This window comes from Amblyomma americanum, chromosome 3 (genome assembly GCF_052857255.1).
Source record: "Amblyomma americanum isolate KBUSLIRL-KWMA chromosome 3, ASM5285725v1, whole genome shotgun sequence".
NCBI classification, from domain to species: Eukaryota; Metazoa; Arthropoda; class Arachnida; order Ixodida; family Ixodidae; genus Amblyomma; species Amblyomma americanum.
Genome location: NC_135499.1, coordinates 66405410 through 66432495, shown reverse-complemented (window position 1 = coordinate 66432495; position 27086 = coordinate 66405410). Strand labels below are relative to the sequence as shown.

The window sequence follows — 27086 nt, the reverse complement described above, 5'->3', positions numbered from 1 at the left end:
TACCTCCGAAAAAGGGGTTTTGCTTCAGCACAGTCTCCGGAAAGAACAGAGTGCATTGCTACTCAAGCTCTTCAGGCCGCGCTGTTGTGGTGTTAAAAATATTGACGTGTTTTTAACAACAACGGTATGGTACCACGCTGTAGGCCAAGCACGCGTACGATGTGCGCGAACAAGTTTTCTGTGTAGCAATGCCTTCTGATATCTTCGAGAAATCTGCAGCGCAAATGCAAGGCATTGTGCACGACATAATAATAATAATAATAATTGGTTTTTCGGGAAAGGAAATGGCGCAGTATATGTCTCATATATCATTGGACACCTGAATCGCGCCGTTAGGGAAAGGATAAAGGAGGGAGTGAAAGAATAAAACAAGAGAGAGGTGCCGTAGCGGAGGGCTCCGAAATAATTTCGAACCCCTGGGGATCTTTAACGTGCACTGATAACGCGCAGCAAACGGGCGCCTTAGCGTTTTGCCTCCATAAAAACGCAGCCGCCGCGGCCGGGTTCGAACCCGGGAACTCCGGATCAGTAGCCGTGCGCCCTAACTACTCTGCCACCGCGGCGGGGTACGACATCAGTTCGGAACTGAGTTTTATTCTTTTGCGTCTTCTTTCCTGACCGTGTAATTTGATTCCCGGCATTGAATATGCGCGTTCCACGCGCTGCTTGCCATGAGCTCCAGTCCGGGCTGAAGCAGATTGCGATATGCGGACTTAAATTAATGCGCACGCTCTATAAACACTAACCAAACCTTACACACAAACGACTCGCCTTAATCTTGCACGCCACAGTGCTCTTGGCCAGCGTCGTCTCGCTTCGCTCTCATACCAGTTCTACGTGAATCGAAAAAGCTTTACGGCTGTGTTCCGGTAGCTACTATGTCAACCAGAAACATAGAAGTAAAAAAAATTGCGTGTTTTACTACCCGTTTTATGTCTATTCCATGCAGAAAGCCGATGATGTGTTCAGATCACAGAGTAGCCGCTATCAGCGGCGTCGGATTAGAGTAACCGCTTTTTGCTGCTGGGCGCCCTACATGCTTTTACCAGTACGGCTGAGCCAGGAAAGCACGAGGCCTATAGGATGAGTCACGATACTGGCTTCTGTCAAAAATCATCAGCCTGACTACGCCCACTGGAGGGCAAAGGCCTGTCCCATGTCTCTCCAAGTAACCCAGTCCATTGCAGCTGCGCCCACCGTTTACCCGTAAACTCCCTGATCTCATCCACCCATCTAACTTTCCGCCGCCACCTGCTACGCTTGCCTTATCTTGGAATCCACTCCGTTACCCTTAAGTGCTATTAAGGACCAGCGGTTATATTGCCTTCGCATTACATGCCCAGCCCAAGCCGATTTCTTCCTCTTGATTTCGACTAGGATGTCATTAACCCGCGTTTGTTCCCTCACCCACTCTGCCCGCTTCCGGTCTCTTAACGTTACACCTATCATTTTTCTTTCCATAGCTCGCTGCGTTGTCCTTAACTTAAGCTGGACCCTCTTCGTTATCCTCCACGTTTCAGTTCCGTAGGTCAGTACCGGTAAGATACAGCTGTAGTACATTTTTTTCTTGAGCGATATGGGTACACTGCCATTCATGATCATAGAGAACCTGCCATATGCGCTTTACTCCATTCTTATCTTTCTAGTTATTTCGCTCTCATGATCCGGTTCAGCTATCACTACATGCCCCAAGGAACCATATTCCTTTGCCACCTGCAGCACCTCGTTACCGATTGTGAACTGCTATTCCCTTGCTAGACTGTTGAACATTACCTCGGTTTTCTCCATGTTAATTTTCAGACCCATCGTTCTGCTCTGCCTGTCTAACTCATTGATGACGATTTTCAGTTCACCTCCTAAGTGATTCAGCAAGACAATGCCATCAGCGAATCAAAGATTATTTAGGTATTGTCCGTTTATTCTTATCCCCAACTGTTCCCAATTCAGGCCTCAGAATGCCTTCTGTAAACTGGCGGTGAACAGCATTGGCGAGATCGTATCTCCATGCCTGACGCCCTTCCTTATTGGAATTTTATTGCTCACTTTATGGAGGACTATAGTAGCTGTGCAGTTGCTATATATATATATATATATATATATATATATATATATATATATATATATATATATATATATATATATATATATATATATATATCTTCCTGTATTTTTACTTTTTACATAAGGCTCCTCTACACACTCATTCCGCAGTGCCTCTATGACTGCTGAGGTTACCACTGAGTTAAATGCTTTCTCGGAATAAATGAACACTATTTGTAGGGGTTAGTTATATCCTGCGTATTTCGCTATCACCTGATTGATAGTGTGAATATACAACCTTTATGCATCGAGTATCCTTCACGAAGACCTGTCTGGTCGTTTGCTTGATTGAAGTGTAAGGTTGTCCTGTTTCTATTAGCGATTACCTTAGTAAATACCTTGGCGTCAACGGACAGTAAGCTGATCGGTCTGTAATTTTTCAAGTCCATGACGTCTCCTTTCTTATGAATTAAGATAACTTTCGCGTTCTTCCAAGTTTCTGGTGCACTCGAAGTCATAAGGCACTGCGTGTACAGCGCGGCTAGTTTTTCTACCAAAATATCTCTTCCGTCCTTCAACAGATCTGCTGTTACCTGATCTTCACCAGCTGCTTTTTCCCCTTTGCATTGCTCCCTAAGGCTTTAGTTACTTCTTCTTTATTTACTGACAGAATGACGCATTGCTGTGCACTCCTGTCTCTCTCGTTAACGTTGTGATTACATCCACTACTGTTCAGAAAGCCTCCCGCGTTATATTCGAAACCAAACTGCGAGTAGAGCGTGAATTTTTTCTCCGCTGGTTTTTGAGATCCCCACAGCGAGCTCAGCCGCTAGGCTTCTCCGCTTCAGCGAAAGCGAACTTCTCAACGCTTTTGGGCCATTCAGACGATACGCGCCACGCACCGCCACATTTCCGCGAAAGGCCGCATTGGTTACCGCGCGAGAGGCTTCCCGCGAAATATTGGAGATTGTTTTCTACGGAAGAAATTTGCGCACAACAAATACAGGGTGATTTTTTAAAAAGTTTACAGATTTTTATTTTAAAAACTATGAGATACGTGATTGCAATCTGTGCCCGCAGATTGTGCAGCAAGGTAAATACGTCAGGTGTCTCACACTCACATTGCTATGCTGGCGGCACTGAGAAAATTTCGTCTACCGTGGTCGCGAAGCCGGAAAATAACTAACAGAGGAAAAGGGGGTCAATCACAGTGGTGTGTTTGTAAAGCGCTTCAATTTAGCAGTCATAATCATTATCATGATGAAGATAATTGATGTTGTCAAGAAGCGGTCTCATTTTTTTACTGCAGGAGTCACCTTTCAGTTCTAAGCATACTGCTGGCTTCAGGTTTGACAACGCTTAACTGCAACAAAGGATGCAATATTCGGCGTTAGGTCTTGTGCGGAGAAGATTCGCACGGCACGTCCGAGGTTTCCGTCGGTCATCTTTGAATGCAAAGATTTGTTCACTTCCAATAAAGAGAAGAGGTGCTCGCACAAGTATGTGCTCCCGAACACGGCAATGAACGTTGTCGCTTGGTGCTCCAGAGTCGTCGACTCGCTCAGCGAATTCCAGGAAAGGCTTAGTCGGGCTGGTTGGTGCATGTTGACGAAACCGATAGAGTTTCCTACTAACAATAGGCCAAGGTTTTTAGGTCTGGAACTTGTGCTATCCGATGAACATGTGTGCTGGGTTTATTCGCCGCACTCCCGGAAGAGACTTCTGCCATTTCAGTCGGGTCACTCAATGATACTGAAGCGTGGAAGTGCCAAAAATTGCTTAAAGCCGCATTGTACAGGTCTTGCGTGCGTCAAACCCACACAAGCTTTGACGCACAAGTAAAAAGGTTAACTACTGCAGGGTACCCTTTGAAGTTGCTATCGAACCTAGCTGAGTCTTTGATCGCGGAAGGAAAATTGAGAAGAATGTGTGCACCAACAATGATCAATCAGATAAGAAAAAGACCACATGCGTCTCATGAGTGGATAAGGTGCCACAAAACCTGAAGAAAACAGTGGAGTGCGTATTGCAACAACGCATAACGACGAGGGACGAAGAGAAGAAAGCACAGCCCGCCTTTGCCTGCTCACTTAGCGTCTTCAGATCTTACATTAGGTGCCCGTAGTTGCCCTTCTTGTCTGCGGAATGGGATATTACTGAAGAGAAAAACAGAATTTTTACTGGAGCGCCTTGGGAGACAGGTAATGGGTCAATTTACAAACTACCTATGCCGTGGTTACTGGGAAGTGCATCGACTGAGCCTTTTATTTGCGCCTGAATATTTTCTCCTCGTACGGGATGAATGTTAGGGAGTCAAAGTCAGGAACAAAGGCAAATGTACGAAATTACTGCCTTTGAATTTGCACACCAGAGATTTTCACTCTGGTGTGGAAAAGGTCCGCTCCCAGACAACTTCCCGTGGCTCTGTAGCAAAGGCTACGCAGGAAAGAGAAGTAGGCGGGCGTTCGTCCTTGGGGAGTAGATTCGTGTTTCGGTTTAGGAATACGGAGGATGGAAAGAGAGAGAGAGTTGTTCGGCGCCTCGCTGCTTGTGTGCTCTTGAAGGCACCTGACGTCCGTCTGAAGGTAACGCTGATTAAGGAGCCCATGCCGGTTTTCCTTACCGCAGAGAAAGAGTACCGTCTGCGGACATAACGTTTTGGCCGATTTCAGTGGGAAAATAATTCTTCTTGTGAAGCTGACTCGGGAAGCTGACACGAGCTTCCGGAATACAAGAACCAACTTGAGGGCCGGCGGGCCGCAAGCCTCAGCTCTGTGGGCCGAATGCGCCCCGCAGAGTGTGCGTTTGTGACCTCTGATATACTTGAGAGAGGTCCATTGATAGACAATAAATGAACTGAAATTAATTATTCTACTTATTTTATATTTCGCGCCGCGAGATGTGGAAAAAAATGTTAAACAGTGAGCTTTGAATGCAACTTCTCTCTCTGCCAGGACTAGGATGTGGAAATTCAATACGGTTTAGGTGGCAAAGCGACGACCTAAAGCGGGTTTCTTGTTTTAGCTGGGCCTAGCGTTGTGGCCTCTGCATTGCAGAAAGAAAAGCTGTTCAATGCGAAAAAAATATTTGGTGTCAGAACTCGTATTCAGTGAGTTGGCGACGTGTCCAAATTTTGCCTGGTCTTCTGCGCTCACAGATGAGGCGGCGGAGGCACTCAGGAGGCAAGTCGCTGCTGCCCGGATGATTCAGCGCTGGTGGCTGACCACACTGCGGCGGCGGTCGGGAGGTTCTGGGCTTCGTACAAGAGCTGAGGCGACGCGGCCCGTTCCTGAACATTCGCTCGACGAGGACTTTGAAGCCGTGTTTCCCGTGGCCGCAGACTACCCGGAGACGGCTGCGAATGTGACGTGGATACCTGGCCAAGGCTCCTCAGACTGCGAAATCTCCACGGGCTGGGAGGCACAATACACTCCTCGCAACGACGCGGAGGTAGAAGAACGAGCAGCAGAGCGTTGTACAGACGTGCTCAGAGTCCATGGACACAATGTCGAGCAGCATTACGCCAAGACACCCGAATCGAGTGAGTGCTGTGCTCCCAGTAAGAGGATGGTGTACCCAAACTGTAGGCTTCTTGCTAACACTGTTGTGCAGGTCCATAGCATGATGCCAAAAGTCGTTGAACTTGCTGTAGCACGAGTAGTGCTTCAAAAAACCGCTGTCAGTGCCAAAGATCGGTCTGGAAGCAAGCTCCAGACTTCTTCACGCTCTTCAAAAATTGCCCATCTTTACAAATGCTTCACGAGGGATGAGAAGGACAGCACATTTCTCTGCCATTTACAGCTGCTTGACATTACAAGATTAAGCAGACCGTAAAAATGATGGCACCATTTTCGAAAATACGCCTAAGTTCTTGATACCTAAGGGGTGGCGCAGCGATCGTCAGCTGACAGGTCGTGAAGGCAGCGGTGTTGCTGAAAAGTATTCATGAGGCTGCTCGCATATTAATTCCATTCTGAACTCGCTATCGCAGTCGCGAAGTTAAAACGGCAATCTTGTGTCCAGAAGGTAGACTCTGTGCATTAAGTGTAACGTTACTGCGTTCGTGTATTCGGTAAAGTGTTTTCCCAGCAGTGAAGGAATGTTTTCATCGCAGCAATAAGTGCGAGCGTTGTTCCTTCTTTCTCATTAGGCTTGATGAGGAGTCGTGTGCTATGAATTATTATCAGCGCTAAACGCGTGAAAGCGATTCGAAGTTGGTAAGCTTTCGCAGAAGCAACGCTGAAGAATTTACACAGCTGAGCTCTGTCGGGGGTAGTGAACAATAAGTTTGTCAATGATATTTCTCCCTTTCATAAAAGCGAGTGCGCTATAGGACAGCTTACTCTCCTTTTTTTTTGCTTTCTGTTTAAAACATAGTTTCTCGACCTCTGTGTCATGGTTTCGTGCTTTGAAGTGCGAAGCAGCTGGCCAACCGCCGTCGAATGCCGAGGATCTGCTGCGCGTCACGGTATCGAAGAAGCATTTTAGGTTGCACATGCTGTGCCGCCATCTTTTATAAGATGCGAATAACGCGTCCAACGTGGGTGTCATCCAAGGGCGCCTTTCTTCCATCCGACCACCTTTTGGACAGCCATAATGACACAAACCCAGCGTTGCTGAGTAGCTTCGGCATCTTATTCGAGGGGCAGCGCCATAAGCTTGCACTTGTGTTCTTTTTTTTTTCTCAAGGAAGCGCGAACAAGAAAACCACAAAGGCGCGTTTGAAGCGAGGCGCCGAAAAGTGCTTGTGTTTTTGTTTCGCTTTTTGCACGTAGCTTAAATGCAGGCGACATCAAATCGGCATGTCGTCAAAACAGCAGGAAACGCTTTATCCGTTGACAACTCTCCTTGGTAGTCAAAGAAAAGCTACGCCGACGGAGGTTCTCCAAATGTGTCACTCCACCAAATAGTCAGGCCTCCATGGCGCCAAGATCTGTTCCGATTACTCTTCTGTTTTCGCGATCAGAGATAAATGCATTCTGTAAGCGGTGTGTCGGGGTTTCACTGTGTCTAAGCTACGCGCGGGTGCCGTAGAGGAGGGCATCATTGCACTTCCAAACGCCGCCATCGTGGCCTGTAATCTGTCCACTTAACTCACGCTCTAGGGTCGACCGGCTTAGTCACGAGGGCGTCTTACAAACTGTACTTGTTACACGTAATTTTTGCGAACAAAACAACCTGTTTTCAATAACGCTGATACGAGTTTTGTTGCAACCTGGATGATCAATAAAAAACTGCGGCCTCCGGGCGCTTTCCGCGGTTAGCGCCTACCGGTTGCGCCTTCCTACGCTCTCGCCTTACCCTCCTTCTTCCACAGTAAGCATTCTCTTTTCATTGTATCTACCATCCGGCTTGTGCCCCGACAAACCGCCTACCGCTTGCGCCTTTCTACGGTCTCGCCATACCTTCATTCTTCCATGGTAACCACCCAACGGTTATGGATTCCTCTACTAACTTCATTCCCTCCTCCGTCGACAGTGACCACACGCCGAGTGCTTCTTATGGTACAGCACCCATTCCTTACGCTGACGACTGCTGCGACATACGGCTACTACGACATACTAATATCACTACTACTACTACGACGTAAAACCCAGAGAGGGCCACTTAACAGCTGTCGCTATAAAAACAACGTCAGCAGCAATAATATTTGCGCAGATTGGATTACAAACAATGTATAACCGTTTTTTTCCGAATATCAGTCTATTCATCTGGATAGGCAGCGTGTGACTTGTCATTTGCTTTGCCGGAATTAGTGGGCTGGTGCGTAACATAGCGCTATTCTGTAGACCATGTTTCATAAGGAAGAATATTCTGTCCAGGTTGCCTATTTTTATTCATTTATTTTTAAATACTGCGGCCCAATATGCTGCTTAGGTAAGAGTAGATGACTTGAACAAGCAACGGTATCAGTCGCCAGCTTATGACACTCTTCTGAAAGCGCAAGGAAGCCCGGAATATTCACGCACAGTAAAAGAAGAAATCGCAGCTTCTGTAAATTCTTTCAAAGGCAGAACACAAAGGGGGCGAGAAACAGAGTTTCAAATTTCTATAGTGAGCGGATTTTTTAATTGAGCGAATATGGAAATTGCTAAAATTGCATTCCCGAATGTACTAAAAACATGCAATTATAAATCGTACACTATATGTATTTTAAGCACTTGAGACCAAGGTTCTCTTGGGGAGTCAGATAGCACATCCTATATAGCGCAGAAACGCTTTTTCCGAGGATAAGTACACTATGTATGTGGCCGATGTAGTACCTCGAACATGGCAACAATAATTCGGGTGTCTCATAACTAAACGATTGGTTTAAAGAAAAAAGTGCAACTTGACAACCATGTCAACGTATTTTTCACTGTAGTGCCGAGACTGCCCCTTTCAGTCTTTGTTTAAAGACACCAGCAGGCTTGAAAACAAAGTTAGCTAGGGAGATTAATGAAACACATGAGTTTATGACATTATGGCTCTGTGACCCGCTCGTCGGTTCGACTAACAGAAAAAAAGTAAGTTCCTTTATTACGCGCAAGTAGATGTGATGGTGCTTGCGGGATTGCCGTGTGAGCATACCGGCTTTCATGGATCTTTGTGAATTCATATCGGGGTCTGTATATATTTCGCAAGCACTGTTCTATGAAATATCAGTTGAAAGTCAGCGCCTTCGTGGTCTCGTCTTTATCGCCGTTCCATGTGTGCTGCGCTCTTTCCAGTGCAATGGAACGTTAGCCGCTGGTGCCTTTCTCTAAATTCAAGCAGACAAGCGTATGAATGAGTATGTCTTCTGTGTGATTTTCTCTGTGTGACCGTTTGGGCGACCTGAAAGTGAATTACTGAGCACAGAACATACTGGTGAGCGACCGAGTAAGTAAGTCTGAATGGGGGTGCAATTCTGTTCGCACGTGCGACCCAGTGATACAGTGGTTGTACATATGCCCCTACTATTCAGTCACTGAGTAAAGGCGCGTTTATCCTCCGACGTTAGACGCGCGGCACGGCAACGTCAGGTCGGCCAAAACGAGACCCTCTTTGGGTGTGTTCCAATTATCTAGACGTCCGACAAGACGTCTAGTGTGTTGTCTAAGAAGCCGTCTACACGTCCACATATTGGAACTTGTCTCCTGCTCATGCCGCCTCGCGGCATAAAAATGTAACTAAAGCTTATGCACAGTTATACTGTAATTTTTTTAAACTTTGCAATGACGATCATTAACAACGCGGTTTCAACAGTTCGCACATTTGTTGCTGCAACAACTTTGCGCGTAAATCAGACTGATGGCATCGCCTGTCGGGATGTCTACTTGTAGTACACAGTAGTGCCGCCTCCCCGAAGATGACGATAAAGACATATGCCATTATTATTTTATTATTTATGCTATTGTTGTTGTTTTCCTCAATAAGATAATGCTTCGCGAACGTGCTTGTCCAGACGGCCCTGTAAACATAAAAAATAATACGAAAGACTGCAAACACAAAATTAATATGCACGAAAAGTGATACTGCCCCAGAAAAACACATGCGTGCCATTAAACCTGCTGTCTGCCGTACATGGTACTCGGCGACGGCGAGAAACCTGAGACAGCAGCGAGCTTTAATCCTGCACAGACTAAAATCAATTCGAAACATGCCGGTGTGTTTGTTGTGAAGTTGTGAGACTGCAGAGATAAAAAAGAACGTGTGCGAAAGAGTTGATGCAGCTAATCCAGCAACAGAAAAACACATTTGTATGCCGTTGCGCCAGCCGCCTTGACGCCCGGCGAGGAACCTAACGACAGCGACGAGTTTTAATTCATAAAATCAAGGCGCTAAGAACCGGCTTCGTTAGATCATAAACAGACCTACAGCGTCCGCTGCTGTAGCAAAGCTCTCAACCGCACGATTCTCTCCTACGTGAATCACTGCTAGGAATCGCATGCCCATGAAGACTGCTTAATTAGCCACTAGTTTGTGTACCAATTAACTTAACGGAATTACTCACACTTGAAGGACGGTGCCTATCCATACTCCACCTGCAGTCCGACGCCCGCGAAGAGCACGACTCACTCCGCGTACGTCAGCTCCGCTATCTTTAGAGAGGAAGTTAGCCTGCATCGATGTAGACTTCGCCGAAGCAGTCATCCTGGACTGCTTCGTGAGATATGGAACGCATCCCAAGATGGCAGCTGTCCGGCTAGAGGTTTTAGTAGCCGTCTACTTGGAGGTGTTGGAACGCACCCTATACTCCAACTGCGTTTGACCGCCTACGCATTCGGCGGCTTCAGCGCACACCGACCGCACTGGCGGTGACTTGGAGCATGTCTCTATTTCGCACCGAGTGCGCCAGCCGCAGCCGGTCCGACCAGACCGGTTCAGCCTAGTGTACCTGTATATGCTCCCGCAGGGAGCAGAGTTGCGCGTCTGTTTTCCTTCGCCGCTCCGAACGCCATTCGCGGACAGGCGGCCACACGATTTTTGTGACGTCGTGTTCAGCTTTCCGCGGGGAAGCTCACTTCACAGGCGCAGTGCCGAGCGACCCCTCGTCAGCTCGACGCCTCACTTGAGCCCATGCTGTCGGCTACATTTCACACATTTCCCGTGCACACCTGTGGCGTCAGGTTTGGGATTCTGCTGTGGCAGTGAGCCACGCAGTTGTCAGTTATGACTGCGTGCAGTGCGCCAAACTGCAGCAACCGCACTGGAAACGGCAAAGCGTTTTGCGAAGTGCCATTTGGAAGTTCGGCGGCGGAAGTGCGTCGGCGAATGAAGTGGCTTTTGAGAATGGGCAGCGTTAAGCACAACGAAATATAACTTAATAACAAAGAGGAAAAGTTGTCTTTATAAAAATTAGGTAAGCTAATAATATGAACGAGAAAAAGTACTTTCAAGGTCCTTTAAAGATTCGTCATTTCACGGCATTTAGCAACGGGGAACATTTTGTAAAATGTTTTATGCAAGCAATTGAGTTTGAAATTTTTTCGTTAAGTCAGACTCGCCTGTTCAACGCATTAGTGTTGCTTTAGTCTGCTTGCCTGCAACACGTTGCAGAATCATTTTAATGTGGTTCTAGAGAGATGCGTTTTCATATTTTCCGTGCATAACTTGCACAGAACACGCGGCGGTGTTAGTTGTGAAAAAAGTAATTCACCACAGTACTCTTTTTCTTTCTTAAGACGCGCACAGAGGAAGACAGAACGGGACAGACGCTGTCCCATCCGGAATGGGACTGCTTGTTCATTTGAAATTACTTGTTCTAGAAAAAAAAAACTCGCAGGCCGTTTCTAGCACTTTTCGTCAATTTGTCACGACTACAATTTGCTGTTAACCTATGGCAATTTTTTCAGCCTGTACGCACACCCTCGGCAAATCACAGATTAGTTTTTGGCGTTACGTTTAAAAAATTAGGATTGAGTGCAATTTTTAAGCAAATAAAGAAACAAGCCCAAGCGCTCTACACAGCGAGCCCATGTACGCAGCCCCTGTGCTCACGAGCGGTGGCTTTCCCGCACAGATTGGAACATGATGGCGGACCTTCTACGAGAGATGGCGCGTCGAACGTTCTGCGCATCACCTGCCCATGCGCTTTTTCTCAATATCGCTTCAATATAGGTCAGGGATGGCTCTGTTTTCTGCTTCCCTCTGCAGGGATCACTGCTCAGAGCCGGAGGGGAGGCATATGGGAGGAGGGGGTCCGAGAAAGGCAACACGGCACACACGAGGCGGGCGTCAAGGGCACTTGACTCGTACTAGAGGTGGCGATGACAAGAGGAGGTTCTTCAGGACACTACACAACACCGCACAATAGGAACACCGCGCGACCGTGTAGGGACCTAGATGGTAGGTCTGCCCGCTTATAGACTGTCCGGTTATTGAATAGGAGTGGTCCGTTGACAGCGCTCGAAGCACTGAGAGGTTACTCTTAGGAAAATGACACAGCACTGGATAGTCCGGATATGGAATCGGAGCGGTCCTTATACCACCCTAGGAGCACTGAGCGGTCACACTTAGGAGAATGACACAGCACTGTGGGAAGTGAGGGAAAAATTGGGATGAAGAGGGACAAGTTGATCATTTGGCGCTGACATGGGTTGGCAGAGTACAGGTAAAAGGCACACAATAAAGCATTGGTTTGTTCCGACAGGAGCTAAAGTGAGTGTGGGTCAACAGGGAGAAGCACCCCACACACTATAGATAATGGGCATTGATGTTGAGAAGAAATATGAACTGAAAGGTAACACAGAAATATGACTGCATTGAAGAGGTGGAGCAAATGTTTGTAGGTATAAGGCCCACTACGAGTGGAAAGAAGAAAAGCTGCGTGCAGGACGGGCGATTAAGTGTGAAACTTGAGGTAACAATGGTGCATGTGGACTAAAATTGTAGATAGGGAAAAGGGCGTATGACAAGACGCAGTGTTAAGGTCATGGGACTGAGGAAAGGGTTGTGTGGTGAAGGAAAGGGAGGGGATGTTGACAGGCTCGCAGGATGTGCCATTTGGGCAAGAGGAGGTGGTTTTCAGATTCCGCAGGCAATCCGAGCTTCTGGCGCAGCTGCTGAGCCGCGTCGGAGCGGTCGGACTGTGGGAGGGCCGAATTCGCGCTTGGCGTGGCGTCGCGGACCTAACGTAATGGACACCACCGGCGCTCGCTCGCGCGCCGAGGACATCGGAAAAAAACGCGCCTTAAAGAACCATTTTATATCCTGATAATAAATTTTGCTTTCATGGCCTCACACTGAAATGCTACAGAAAAAAAAACTGAGTACCTTGTTCCTGCAGTCTTAAACGAAAAGGCTGGGCATGATTGTCTGTACATAGATCACATTAGCATTAAATGCGCGGTTTTCCGATATGTCATCTTAGTATCGAGTCTCATATTTGGCGGCGCTGTATTTCCACATTCTTTGAACTGGGCCTGGGTAATTACGGTTTGCAAAGGCAGGAGGAAAATTTGCGTTTGAAACTACCCTCCCATTTCTATAATTTCCTATACCTCTCGGATGTTGAAAAGGTATGCTTTATTTGTAATGAACCCGTTCTTAACAAAAATTACAAGCTCATCAATCACCAGTAATGTTTTGTCAGTATCTGGAAGGAGACACTGCTGCAAAATCTTTCTGGTAGTTTACATTCAACTACGGAAAATAACGAAATAACTTTTGATGGTTCTTAAATTCCCGGTGCGAATTTGTCCTTTTCAGACATAAAAACTTTTCAGCAAACTTATGTATTATAGATTCAGAGGACCATTCTTGTCATTGCTGGGGAGCAATTTGCCAAAAGGCTGCCAGATAATATCTGAGAATGCACAGAGCAGGCTCTATTTGGTCACCCCTCCTGTTCAATCATGTTAAGCACCTTTCCAGAGGTGGGCGTTTGACCTCAAGAATCTCTAGACTTCACCTCAACCTAAACAAAAAATTGCCGACCTCACACAACCTCATCAGTTGAGGTTGAGGTCTCCTGACATGCCATGACCACTTTTCCTGAGGCCACTGGAGACCTCACTCAACCTCACTCAACCTCAGCTCGACCTCAGCTGCTCGACTTCAGGAAATAAAAAAAGCGATGAAGTATTTCAGCTTAAAACGGTTCTGGTTTAGCTCTGGCTAAACCTGGAGAGACGCGATAGCTACATCTGGCCGAGTGAAACTCGCTCAGTCGAATTGCAAAGTCCGTCTTTCGCCGCTGTGTTTCGCTGGGTGTTCCTTCATCATCGTCCCTAGACGTGGATTCACTCTCTCCCCTTTCTCCCCCTCCACTCGTCCCCCACTCGGTTTCGGCGGCGAGCCGCGCCGCCGGCTGCTGCCACGGTGGCCACGGCACCTCCACGCGGAAGGCTCGAAATGCTAGCGTAAAGTAAACGCGCTGCGCACACCAGCTGCGTGCTATGACGTCACTCCGCGCATGCGCACAACTGACGAGGAGGGCGGCGTCTGCTCCGCCGTCGGCGCGCACACCAGCTGCGGGCTATGACGTCACTCCGCGCATGAGCACAGCTGGCGGAGCGGTGGTGCCACGGCTCAGCGCGCAACCACGCGGACCTAGCTAAGTGGCTGGCGTAGTGTAGCTATAGCTACAAAATCATTTTTGAGAATCCTGTGACACAGGGAAACCAACATGACCATGGTACCATTGTAATGAGTAGTTATAACAATAGCGGCACTGAGCGGTCTGTAAATATTGTTACGTACTCAGCAGGCACTGAGTGAGTCTGGGGTGTTTATTTAAGAGATTTACCGACGGGGCGCAGAGCTCGAACCGATCAGACCGACCAGCTTCCTTTTTCTCTACGCTTCTGATCTCCTCTCCTCCGTCGTCTACGCAAAGCACGTTATACTTCCCCCTCCGCAGACGAAGCCTCCCACGGCGAGCTAAGCAGTGTCCCGAGGGCTGAAGCGTTTGAGCCGAGCAATATGCACCACATGGGTCTTTCGTGAGCATCGGCCGCTGTCAGTAAGGCGTGAGACGATGTAGTTCAAATAACTGATGCGCTCAAGCACAACAAAAGGGCCAGTGTAGTGGGACAGGAGCTTCTGACACAAACCGCGCTTCCGGAGCGGCGTCCACAAACCACACTCGATCGCCAGGGTCATAGGAGATGGGCTGGTGGCGAATGTTCGTAGCGGTGTTTTAGAGCGCTGCTGAGAGTCCAAAATGCGGAGGCGGGCAATTCGACGTAGTTCTTCAGCTCGGCAGAGTGTAGTGGCGATGGAAGGCTCATCGTAGATAAAGGAAGGATGGTGTCGATGCAGCGGCGGGGAACGCGAGCATACAGGAGGTAAAAGGGGCTGTAGCCAGTTGTTTCATGCCGTGGCAGTGTTGTAGGCACACGTAATAAAAGGAAGGACATCATCCCAGTTCTTATGGTCAGAATCGACGTACATGGCTAGCATAGTGGTGAGCGCGCGGTTTGTGCGTTCGACGAGGCCGTTCGTTTGTAGGTGATACGGTGTCGAGTGACGAAAATTGCATTCGCAGCGACGAAGAAATGCTTCGACAACACCCGCAGTAAACTGGCGTCCACGATCACTGATGCGAACGCGAGAAGGTCCATTACGGAGAATGAGAAAGTGCAGGAGAAAATTAGACACATCGGAAGCAGTGGCAGACGGTATAGCTGCTGTTTCACAGTATCGGGTTAGGTGATCAACACACATGATCACCCAGCGGTTGCCATTCGCAGACCGGGAAAAGGGCCTAACAGGTCGATGCCCACATGCTCAAATGGGGTGGTCGGAGGTGTGACAGGGTGCAGCTGGCCTAGCGAACACGATGCAGGGATATTGAAACGCTGGCACTGGACACAGCTGGCTACGTATTGTTGAATCGTTGACGCATTTTGGGCCAGTAAAACGTTCTTGTGTGCGGTGAAGGTCCGGACAACTGCCAAGTGGCCTGACGTGGCGTCGTCGTGCATCAGTTGAAGAACAGGGATGCGAAGGCTTTCCGGCACGACGAGAAGGAACCGTGCACCGCCGGGCGTGAAATTCTTCTTGTAAAGAAAACCAGCGAGAATACAGAAACGGGCAGCAGGGAAATGGCCGGCGGCGTCGAAGAGTGCTGTTAACGTCGTGTCCTTGCGCTGTTCAGTCTTGAACTGGTTAGCACCAGGAAATGTGGGTGAGAGAGAAGCGAGGTAGTCGTCGAAGTTGTCGCCATCGCAAGCAGTCGTCGGAAGCGGCAAGCGCGACAGACAGTCAGCGTCGGCGTGTTGACGACCGCTTTTGTACACGACAGTGAAGTTGAACTCTTGTAGCCGCAAAGCCCAGCGGGCAAGTCGGCCACATGGGTCACGGAGATTTACGAAGCCTTAGGAGAGCAGAAAGTTGGGCTAGTTGGTTGAAATGCATACTGAAGAAGTTGGCGCGGAAAAACGAGGACAAGCGAGGCAAAGACGAGCGCTACTCAAAACTGAAAGTTTATTCCAGACAATGCTCGAATAGTGAAACCAACAAGAACAAAAACAAACAAACGTCATGAACACCACAAGTTACTCCGTGAATCCCAATGATTTGGTTAGGAACAGATACTCCCTATCAGAGAAGCGGACGGAAGTCTTACTAATGCACTTATCGCCACTGATGCGCATATGAAAGGCTTCCATGAGCTCCCGCGTGAGTTGCTCCCTGTGCCTGAATAGGATGGTCGTTTTTTTCAAAAAGCGGTTTATACTGGATTTTCTTTTCCTTGTCGTTTGTAACGCACGTGCGGCAATGTTTAGGGAGGTTATCAAGAGAATCTCCCCCGAGCAATCTTCGGTGTTCTCCTAATCTCTCGTTGACGCATCGTCCAGTTGTCGCAGCTTTCCAATGTAACAGCCGCGCAGGCGCATATCATCAGTATATTTTCATTTTCTAGCTCTACCCGGCATAGCTAGAGGACTCAGCCTAGATTTAAAATTATTGCCGTCCAGCAAACGCTCTTTTCAGTCCACTGTATTCTGCCTTCGAAAGCACTTAACAAGCTGCGACATTAGTACACCAACAGAGGCGCGTTGTATTTATGTCTATGTGAAAACGAGCGGCTTCTTTTATTTTTTTTAAACTGTGCGACTGAACAAAGTTAAGTACTTGAAATAAAGAACTTCAAATACATTTTTGTTCTCGGACTCCTGGCTCGGAGCCTCGATTGAGACCCGTACATAGACGAGATGTTCCGGCGGTTGAGCGAGACACCAAATTTATGCGCCAGGGGACCTCGAGAGTCGAGTCTCCATGGAGCAAGTTTCGGTTCTTACCTCAAGCTTCGCGAGGGTTTAAAAGCATGGCTAGTGCTTGCGCTTGGAATAGTCTCGGCTAAACAAATACGGTCAACTCGTAAGGCGAGAAAATAAAAACTATAATAAATAAAAAATGTCTGGTTGTTTAACATTGCTAAGCACGAAATTGTGTGCGAAAGCAAATTTTTTTTGCAGGTGAACATCACCGCCACGTACCTAAAGCGCGATTGAGATGTCCACTGACCCAGGGAGACAGCTATGCACGTGTTAAACTTTTTCTTCGTCAATGCCAATTCACCCAGTGTACGGCGGTGACCTATGCTGCAGTGCTGCACTTCTGCAACAATGTTGTCAATGCAAATTCGTATTGCTCTACTGCCGTGTTTCTGTCACAACGGTGTCCACGCCAACATATGCAGCGCACACTTCCTTCCGGCACATAGTTTGATAATAGCAGTAGTTGATGGAGAGGGCGATGAGCAATGCGCAGCGCGAGAATGTGTTGCAGCTTGCCACGAGACCTGATCGGCTGCGGCAGTAGCCTAGTGCTGTCGTTCAGTGGCCAGCGAAGCTGATCTCTTTGCGCCACCACGGGAGTCTACTCCTCGTTGCGGCAATATTATTTATTTATTGTTTGCCCAAGGCCACTCGCAAGCTCCAAGCATCACACAAACCGCTCAGCCGGTTTGGCCTCGTGAAGTGCATTCGTATTAAACGTTCCCACTAGGAAACAAATGTATTTATCCGTTTAGACACAAGATATCATCTGGCAAATGGTCTTTCCAACTACGTGAAACGCATGCGAACTGATGTGTAATTATCTATAAATATAGACATTGGCATCCCCGGAAGTTTATTGGCCACATTGTTGTCGCATCGATTAGCCGCATATAAAGCGATGTGTAGCTAGGCCTTTGAATCATGGAAACATGTTCGCAAAAGGGATAATCGAGCATGAGTCAGGGCCACTTTCTTGACATGAAAGTTTGAAAATATTGAATGGCGCGTACTTTTTACTTTGAAACAGTTTTGTCATGTTAGGGTTGTAGTTACTGCAGAATATTTACGACTAATTTATAATAGTCCCACACTTCTTGGCCAATTCTGCGGTAAAGTGGCAAATATAGCTGCCCCCCTCTCACCTTCTTCGTTGTGACACGTCTCATTTCAAGGTACACATGGATCCCACATTACTGCACATGTGCTCATGACGCATTACAAAGAGTGTCCACAACCCGGTCCACATTAATGACATTTGGATGGTCCAGCGTGCAGGTAAACGCGTCAGTTCTCATGTATGACACACTGCAAAGACCATTCAGCGACACATAGACCGCCGAGATGATGGTGATGATGGTAATAGTGTATCTTTATGATCCCGGGGAAGTCTGATATACCACTACCAAATTGAAAGTTGCCACAATAAAGATGAAATAATTTACATTTCCTTGTAACCTAATGCAATAATTCTTCGGGAAAACAGGAATACTTGCAGATAATAAATAAGGATGATGATTTTGATCTTCTTGTGTCCAGACAGGTCGAGCCTCCCCCGTTCACGTGACTTTCCTCCAGGTGGCGATGGCAATAGTTTAGAAATCCTGAGAATCGGCGAACCCACGGCACTTTGCAAGAACGGGCTAAATTACGCCTTCGAACACTGTGCCGACTTTACTGAAATCACACGGGTCAAAACAACTGGCCTAGAGTCGGCAGCGTGAGTGAACCGCTCTCTCTGTTAAATTTCGCTGAAGCGCAATCTTTTTCCAGCCCCCCCCCCCCCCCCCCCCCTCTCGGTCCGAGGAAAAAAAACACCGCCCAAATACTCATACACCTGAACAGAATTCTGGGTACCATTTCGTCAGGCAGTTTGAGAGAAGGTGCATTGAGTCAAGCACTTGTTTTCCTTCAAAACTGAAGTAATCAATGGTGCGCCAGCGTCCTCGACGTTTTTGCCCGCGAGCACCGCCCGAATGAAATTAAATTGTTTTCTTTTTTTTGAGGAAAGGAATTGGCTCAGTAATTTCCTCACATATGTCGGTCATCTCTGTAAAACAGTTAAAGGAAAGATAACGGTGTGGGTAGTGCCTGGTCCTTTGCAAGCCATGCCACCACCCTAACTGATCCCATATACGACAAAAAAAAAAACCAAGACAATCATAACAAACTTACAAACAAAACGCGCACTGAAACAGAAGCGAACAACAGTGTGCCCCAATAAACGTCATATTAGAAGATTTGCAACAGCGACTCAGCAGCACAGCGCCAGATTGTAATCAGTTCTATTCACACATATGATCATTGAAAAATCAAAGTAAAAGTAGCCACCCAATCATCATGCATTCGTTATAGTTTTGCATATTTTTGCCTCTATAACACAACTATGCTGGTGCGTTCTTCCCGTGCTGCGGTGTTGCGCCATATTATGTGAATTTTTGAGAAGGAACATGGGACTGGAGACTATAGCGAGGTTATTCGGATGGATATGAAAATTAAATTATATTGGCATCTGCTTGCATTATGAAACGGGAATATACAGAAGTGATGTAACACTCAAAAGCGGAAGACACCGATCACTGAACTGTTATGAACTGGTATGCCCTCCCCACGAAATCGCACGCGCCGATCTGCACTTACAGATGCTGTAAGCACTTATATTTCAAGGCAATTACTTGTACTTGTTAATGAATATTTTAACGCGTCCCTTATGTAATACCCTCTGAAGGGGGTCTTTAAGGCGAATAATGTTAAGTGAAGCTTCGACGGTGTTAAACGGGTTTTTCTAGCTTCGTGCCTTTTTGATGAAATCAGCAGGTATCCTTGTTAGGAGCTGAATCACATTCTCTCGCCTGTGCCGACTTCTCCGGTTTATGCTGAGTCACCGTGTTATGTAAAATAAGCAACGAATGAGACGCTAACAAAAAAAACTGAGGTGGCAACACAAAAACACCAACATATTAGCTCCTGGATTGGAAATACAAGTGAGTTTGAATAACGCTTCAGAATAGTATTCGCACCTTCGAAGTTAAAATAACATGACCTTGCACTGAAGTTCCCCTGGATAAGAGATTCTTATTTTCCTGCTTGTGTCTCAACTCTCTTGTTCGCGTTTCATTTTTTGCTGATAGTAAAGCAGGGTCCTGTTTACTCGAATGCCGGGCAACAGCCGTGACGCCCGCGCCGGCAACGAGCATGAACACTAAACAGTTTGAATAGAGCCATCCGCGCCTCGACGAATTTCTTGCGTGCTCGTTGTACTGAACGTATTTGTTTGTGGCATCAGACAAAGCTACCACGGGTAAACGTGCTTTGCGCGCTCCCGATAGTTTGGCAGCTACGGCTGATACGCCAACGGAGGAAGGGGGAGGGAGGGTGGCGTGCCATAGCAGTAGCATTCCGTCCAGGAAGGGGTGCGTCCTCGTGTTGGCTCGGACTGAAAGGCCGTCAGGGTGCAGCGTCGAAAGCTGAGAGTGGACTCCGGTGGTCCAAACGGGGGAACCGAACACGAAGCGTCATTGCATGAACACTGCGGCGGTGCGCTACAACGCCGCTTCCCAAGCGGCGCTCGTGGGAGGTAGCCGCGGCAACTGCAAAAATCTCGACCTCAAAATTTCGACTTCACTGAATGACAATCTCGTTCAACCTCAAACTCACGCGTGAGGTTGAGGTCTGATTTGCAGACCTCACACACAAAATTTCGAGCCGTAGCCGACCTCACCTCAACATCACCTCAACATCACCTCACGACATGAGGTTGAGGTCATTTTGACGTTGAGGTTGACCTCATGAGGTCGAAACCTCATAAGGTTGCCCACCTTTCGGATGCCCTGACATATTATCAATAGGTTAGTGACATGCTCCTTGTTGCTCATATTTACAATTTGTACACTGCTCCTTGAGACCTTCAAGAACACGCTATTAACTTGACAGGTTATCTCAAAAAGCTAGTTTAGTACACGCGAATAATTTAAGATTGGAACTAGCTGATATGGATTAGTAACGTTCTCAACCTGCTGTGCCTTGTTTTGTTGTCTTGGGGTTCGTCAAGCTGCCTGGAGCAGCTTTTAAAAGCGACCGCTTTGACCACTCCCCTCCGTAGCTTCTTCGCCGTGTGCGCTGTGTGCGCGAGTTTGACCTCGAACTGAGGAGAGGCCACGTGACAGCTATGACGTCACTCAGCCGCTGAGAGAGTGGTCAATGAAAGGATCACAAACTACAAGGAGGACAACGGATATTACCCTGATGCCATGTTTCGCTTCAGAAGGGGGCTCTCCACGCATGACGTACGCTTGCAATTAAAGGAGGAAGTCCTCACTGGAATGCCAAGAAGTGGAGAACACATAGTACTAGCGCTCGACATAAAGAGAGCCTTCGATAATGTGGGACATGCGGCCATCATGGAAGGTCTCGATAACATAAACTGCGGAAACAGAGCTTCCCGATATATCAAAGCTTTCTTGACGGAACGAACGGATGCGATAGGCATCTGAAACACAAGATCTGAGATCTTCACGCTGCAAAGCAAGGGCACCCCATAAGGCTCAGTAATAATACCGCAACTATTCAACGTAGCGATGATAGGACTCAAGAAAGTATTCGACGGAATAGAAAACATCAGCTACGCAATGTATGCAGATGACATAACAATATGGGCAACCACAGGCTTCCTAGCAGCAAAAGAGCAGCTACAAAGAGCGATCGACCATACTGAACAATACGCCAGGGCCAGAGGACTATCGTGCTCAGCAGAAAAATCAAAATTCATAAGAATAAAGGTACACGGATATACGACTGCCAAGTTACCTTGAAACTCGGAAACGAGAAAATACCTGAGCAAACGGAAGTCATGGTGCTTGGAATGTGGCTGCAAAACACAGGACGATGTAGCAAAACCATCTCCTCTCTTAAGAATACAGCAGAGCAAGTCGCCAGAATCGTGCGAAGAGTAAGCAGTAAAAAGAAGGGGATGAAAGAACAGGACACCCTAAGACTCGTAGACAGCCTCGACACGAGCAGGGTAACGTACGGTCTTTCCTACCACGAACTAAACCAGCAAGAGACTCTACAAATCGACACCATAGTACGCAAAGCGTACAAAACGGCGCTCAAACTTCCAATGTCAACACCAACCGAAAAGCTAATGGCACTGGGAGTATCGAACACCTTCGACGAACTACGAGAAGCGCAAGGTAGTGCGCAACTAGACAGATTCACTCAAATCAGAACGGGAAGACACCTAATGGATAAATTAAGGCAACCGTGGGCACAGAAAAAGACAAGGAGCAGATTAATAATGAAGACAGAAACAACATTCGCGGAAGATCCATACCCACACACATGGACCCCAATATACAGCATGAAAGACGACAAGCCAGAGTCCGAGCTCTCAGCAGGGAATTCAGCGACAATCCCAGCGTAGTCTTCACGGACGCAGCGAAATACCGACACCAACACAAAACGATCGCCGTTGTAACAGACGAAGGAGGGAAAGAAATAACCAGCGCAACGATAAGCAACCCATGCATAGAGGCAGCTGAAGAGGCCGCCATTGCTCTGGCAATATCGCACGACAACGCAACAGGACAGAACCTCACTATAGTGACAGACGCCACACAAGCATGCAGAAACTACGCAAGAGGCAGGATGGACAGCATTGCCAATCATATTCTACACACGATAATATAGAATGGGTTCCGGGACATGAGATGATGAGGGGCAACGTGGCCGCAGGCGAGTTAGCTCGAGGGTACGCCAACCGAGCAGACTCAGCATTTTGCACCACAGGCACCTTTGACCCTGTTACCCCCCCCCTTCCCCCCCCCCCCCCCCCCGTACTCAGACATACCCTATCATTACAAGGGTCAGCGGAAACGCTACCAATCCCAACACAAAAGGCTATCCAAAAGAGGAAGTGTAGACTGGCGCAGACTACAAACCTGTACCTACCCGCACCTTCACAAACTACACAAGATTTTCCCTACACAATGCGTGGCCAAATGTCCGTGGTGCCGCGGTAAACCTAAACTAGAGCATGTCACATAGACCTGCCCTAAGGCAGACTTAGAGCCTAGAATAGACCACCCGAGTGCGACGCAGTGGGAGCAATTGCTGGCCAGCCAGGACGAGGAAGCGCAACGACTTCTCGTACGCCGAGCCACGATAGCAGCTGTCAAGTGCGGCATCCTGGACGAAGGATTGATCGCGGCGCCCAGTGACCCGGAACGATCAAGAACACTTTAAATCGCAAATAAAGTTTTTTTCCATTCATACATCGATCTGCCGTCACTGGAGCTATAGGCGTTCGGCATTCATTTTGTCTATTGGCGTTGGCGTTGGCAACGCTCTAGAGTCCGATGATTTTGAGAAAATGGAAGCTGTAATACTGGCTCCCTGAGTCAGTCGACGCCTCAATCGCGCTTTGAGATACGTGGTGGTGGTGAGAGAAAGATTGGGCTGCATGCGTTAGCGTCGAAAACGCTGTGGCAGACACGCAGCACTGCACCAATAGGCCGCACCGTTCATTGGGTGAGCAAACTCTCTTGATCAACCTTCAATTTAACTGCCACCTGCCAGAGTGGCCGGATGGACGCGCTGCCTATGCAGTGTCTGGAACGCACTCAACGCGGCAGACGCCAAATCGCGTCTCTTTGCCCGACACACCACAGATTTTGCTTTCTAACCAGGTTCAACAGTAGTTAAACCGCAGCTAATTTTTTTTTGCCCAAGAGTTTCAAAAATATATGGCGAAATAAAATTGAATTGAATTGAACTGAATACAGTGCCAAAGATTGCTGCAATAATTTTGCACACATCGCAATGCTCTTCTGTTTCGTGCCACGGGTCCAATATATCAGCTCTTTTAGGTTTATTGATATAATGAAGCGCACATACGCAAAAAGCTAGCAAGTGTCGAGTGCCACTTTCACAGGCAAAACATTTTGCTTCATTGTGGATGAGAAAAACACTGGCTAATGAATTAGCATTCAGTGCCTAATGTATACGATATGGGTTACATTCTGAACTCTTGTGATTTATGGAGAACAACAGGTTATATTATTCGCCAGAAGATAGCGTAATATTAGCAAGGGAATAAGAAGAACGCGCTTCCGACAACTGGCCTCCCTTCGTCTGGTAATTTTTCGTATGGACTGTTGCCCTAAGCTACTTTTAAAGGACATTATGCGCAAAACTGGACATTTCGAATGTCCTGTTTTTCTCTCAGTTTTGCGCTGCTTGAATGTGGCCGCTACTTAAGGGCATGTGCACACAAGGCAACATATGGCCAGAGTCCTTCAATGCTTTTTTTCTGGTCACGAAACTTCCGCCTCAGTTTCATATAGGGTCAGCACTGGCCGCTAGAGGCGCCGTTGGGCACTGAAGGGCACCGAGCCGCCGCGGAGCCGCCTGCCCGGTCCAGCCGGCTTTACATCACGGGAGGTATTTGCACCCAATTAGTCGAAAATTTCAGCGACAGTCGGTTTAGTTTTCCTTCCAATCTAGTCTAAGAACAATATAACGACCTTCCATCAGAAAGGCGAAGGGAAGGAAATGACGCAACGACGTACAGATACTTCTCTGAAGTAGACGATTTGTGTACAACTGCGCAGCTTCTTGTTTATTCTGAACTGCCCCTTATACATTTTTGAACGTGATGCGGCGCACTAACGCCTTGTAGACGAGATATAACGCTGACGATGCTGCCAGAAGGAAGCGATACTCGCTACGAGGACAGTCTGCTTTCGCATCGTTGTTTTCGATCTCAAATCTTGAAACGCGTAACCGCTAGCGTGCAGTTAGCGAAATACGACCTGAAACATGACCGTAGTCCTCATTCAACACCTCCTAACTGTGGTCTGACAGCTCAAGCGTGAATCCCGCTTTCAAGACGCGTATATGTAGCCGTCAGTGGAAGCGCAGGGCCGGACAGAGCGTTCGGGCTAGTCGATGCGTGCGGACGGGAGCGTGCATCAGGCAAGCATGTGATCGGCTAGCGATCGCGACACCGATCAGAACCTACCATGTTAACCCTCGTTACACCAAGCCTTGTTACACCAAGCGATAGTCTTGTAGACCACGTAAGTACAAAGCACAATAAAGCAATCATCAAAGCTGCCAGGTGACTCGGCTCGTGTATGCAGGCAGAGAAAAAATAGAATGTCTTGAGTAACAGTGTAAATATTATAAAAGATGAAATTAAATAAAAAAATAGTAGTACAATAATATAGAGATGAGAGTAATGTTCAATGTACTGGCATAGAAAAAAGATTCACGATGCCAGAGCATTGAAGGACACTACTGGCAATGCTTTTATTGAGGTCAATATAGTGACAGGGATACCTGACCATGACAATAAAACTAGCCAAACAAGAATGAGCTGCAGGATGATTAGCCGGTAGTCTCCATTTGAACTCCTTCCCCAAAAGGAAGAGGACAGTTGGTGCTAGTACCAACTTATGACACGGAAACTTTAGGCTAACAAATGTTAGGATAAGATTAAAAACATTTCAATAAGTAGATTAGGAACATTTCAAATAGCAGTGGAAATTAAAATGATAGTGGTAATTACAAGACAAAACAAGGAGCTGCATGGACTGAAAAACAAACACAACCTGATGTTTATTTTACAATACTGCCAGCCGCCTTTTAGTGGCCCAAGCAGCAGTGGACAAAGTAGTCAGCGCTTATGCATACAGGCGCATGTGCGATACCTATACATCGAGCTGTGATGAACAATGAACAGATACAACAGCTTGCATCGGCAGCAAGGCATGGGCAAAGTTCTACATACTCTTGTGCGTTTGCCAAAGAACATAGGGGATGATGATGCACACAGCAAAAATGAAGATCACACACACAGCAGTCACAAACAGTGGAATCAAGGATAAGTCAAGAGGAGCAAATGAACATGTAATAGAGAGAGCAGACAACCCGTGTCTTACAACAGAGTAGATACCAATAAAATTTTAGCAGAGTGCTTCAGTCAGATGAAGAGATGGGCTTATTATCTAGACTGCCATAGTGTGGGCCCCAGCAGGCACAGGACAAGGTTAACTGGAAGTCAATGAAAAAGGTCTTCATTGGCAGAAAATGCAATTCAGTTGGCGATTGTGATGTGGCTTCTTTCAGTGTTGCATTTACGACGCCAGCATTTACGACACCACCTGCTGGACATATGGCACGCCCAGTTGCCCGCATCTGCTTATTCTTTTCTCTAGTGAAAAAATGCAAGCGTGTCCTCAGAAAGAAATGAACGACTTCTGCTGTCGTACTCACAAAGTGAGATGTACACCCAACAGCAGCTGAGGCAGTACGGCTGTCAAGCAGAACCTTCTCAACAATGTTCATGTACACGTTACCGCAAGCAATTCTGTCCACTGTAAATGATTCGATGTGGTCTTCCACAATTTTGAGCAGGGAGATTAGCTGGTTTGAGGGAACTTGCAGAGATCCCTTTTACCTTACAAGTATGAGTCCAGAAGGGTTCTGTTGGGCAGCTTTCAGTGTTTCTACGCAACTCGAGCAGCTGAGTGTTGAGAATTTTTTCGTGATGTAACCTGCGAGGTAATCAAGTATACCCTCTTTTGGGGTGTTATGGTGATGGGAAGCTGCGGCTTCAGATGTGAAGTCACCAGGCTCCAAAAGGATGTCATCCAGAAGAAGTCTACCTGAAATTTACATTGCAAGTTTTTCATGATGGAGTGCTGGTTAAAGAAAAGGCCAAAGAAATAATTACTACCATTCTTCCAAAACGGTACTAATTTTGGTTAGCAAAATTAGTACTTTTGTGGATTGCCCTTGCGCTCAATAACAATTTTATTTCAGTTACACTTCCATCAGTAATGCAGCTATCTACATCCACGAATTTGGTACTGGACTGCATGACACACTATGAAGGCCCTCAGAGCCTAATAGCATGAGAATATATTATATCTCATTCATAGCAAAGAACAGAAAAACCCTGTTCTACAAGCAAGACAAACTCGACGAAGTGAAAATTTTAAATAGCTGTATTTATAAGACTGCCAGTGTCCAGCTGATTTCAATGCCCACAACAGAGCTACAACATCATTGTGCTCAACAGTGCAGTAATAGCCCGAAAACTGCATGTTCAATATTAATGTGAAGTGTTTAAATATAGCACTGCTCACATGGTTAGTAGTGGAGCTCTGTTTAATGAAGAGGTCTTGCAGTTTGAGAAGAAGTTGCGGTCTATCTCCACTGACCGATGCTCGCTTTGGTGGCTGTACTAAGTTGTTTACTGAAAGCATTCTATAAATGAACAAAAACTGCTGGACTGTTGGCTGCCCTCCATCACCTGCAACATGTCTCACTATGCCGAAGAATCTCTGGAAT

General features: G+C 47.2%; 1 protein-coding gene across 3 annotated transcripts in view; it reads left to right on the top strand.

Moving 5' to 3' along the window:
* Positions 1 to 27086, top strand: part of LOC144123021 (uncharacterized) — a 134001-nt gene that overhangs the window by 54811 nt on the left and 52104 nt on the right. For all 3 annotated transcript variants that reach the window (XM_077655947.1, XM_077655946.1, XM_077655948.1), the window contains exon 7: positions 5198 to 5581. In XM_077655947.1, the coding sequence (XP_077512073.1) occupies positions 5198 to 5581 (384 nt within the window). The remainder of the gene's footprint in view (positions 1 to 5197; positions 5582 to 27086) is intronic.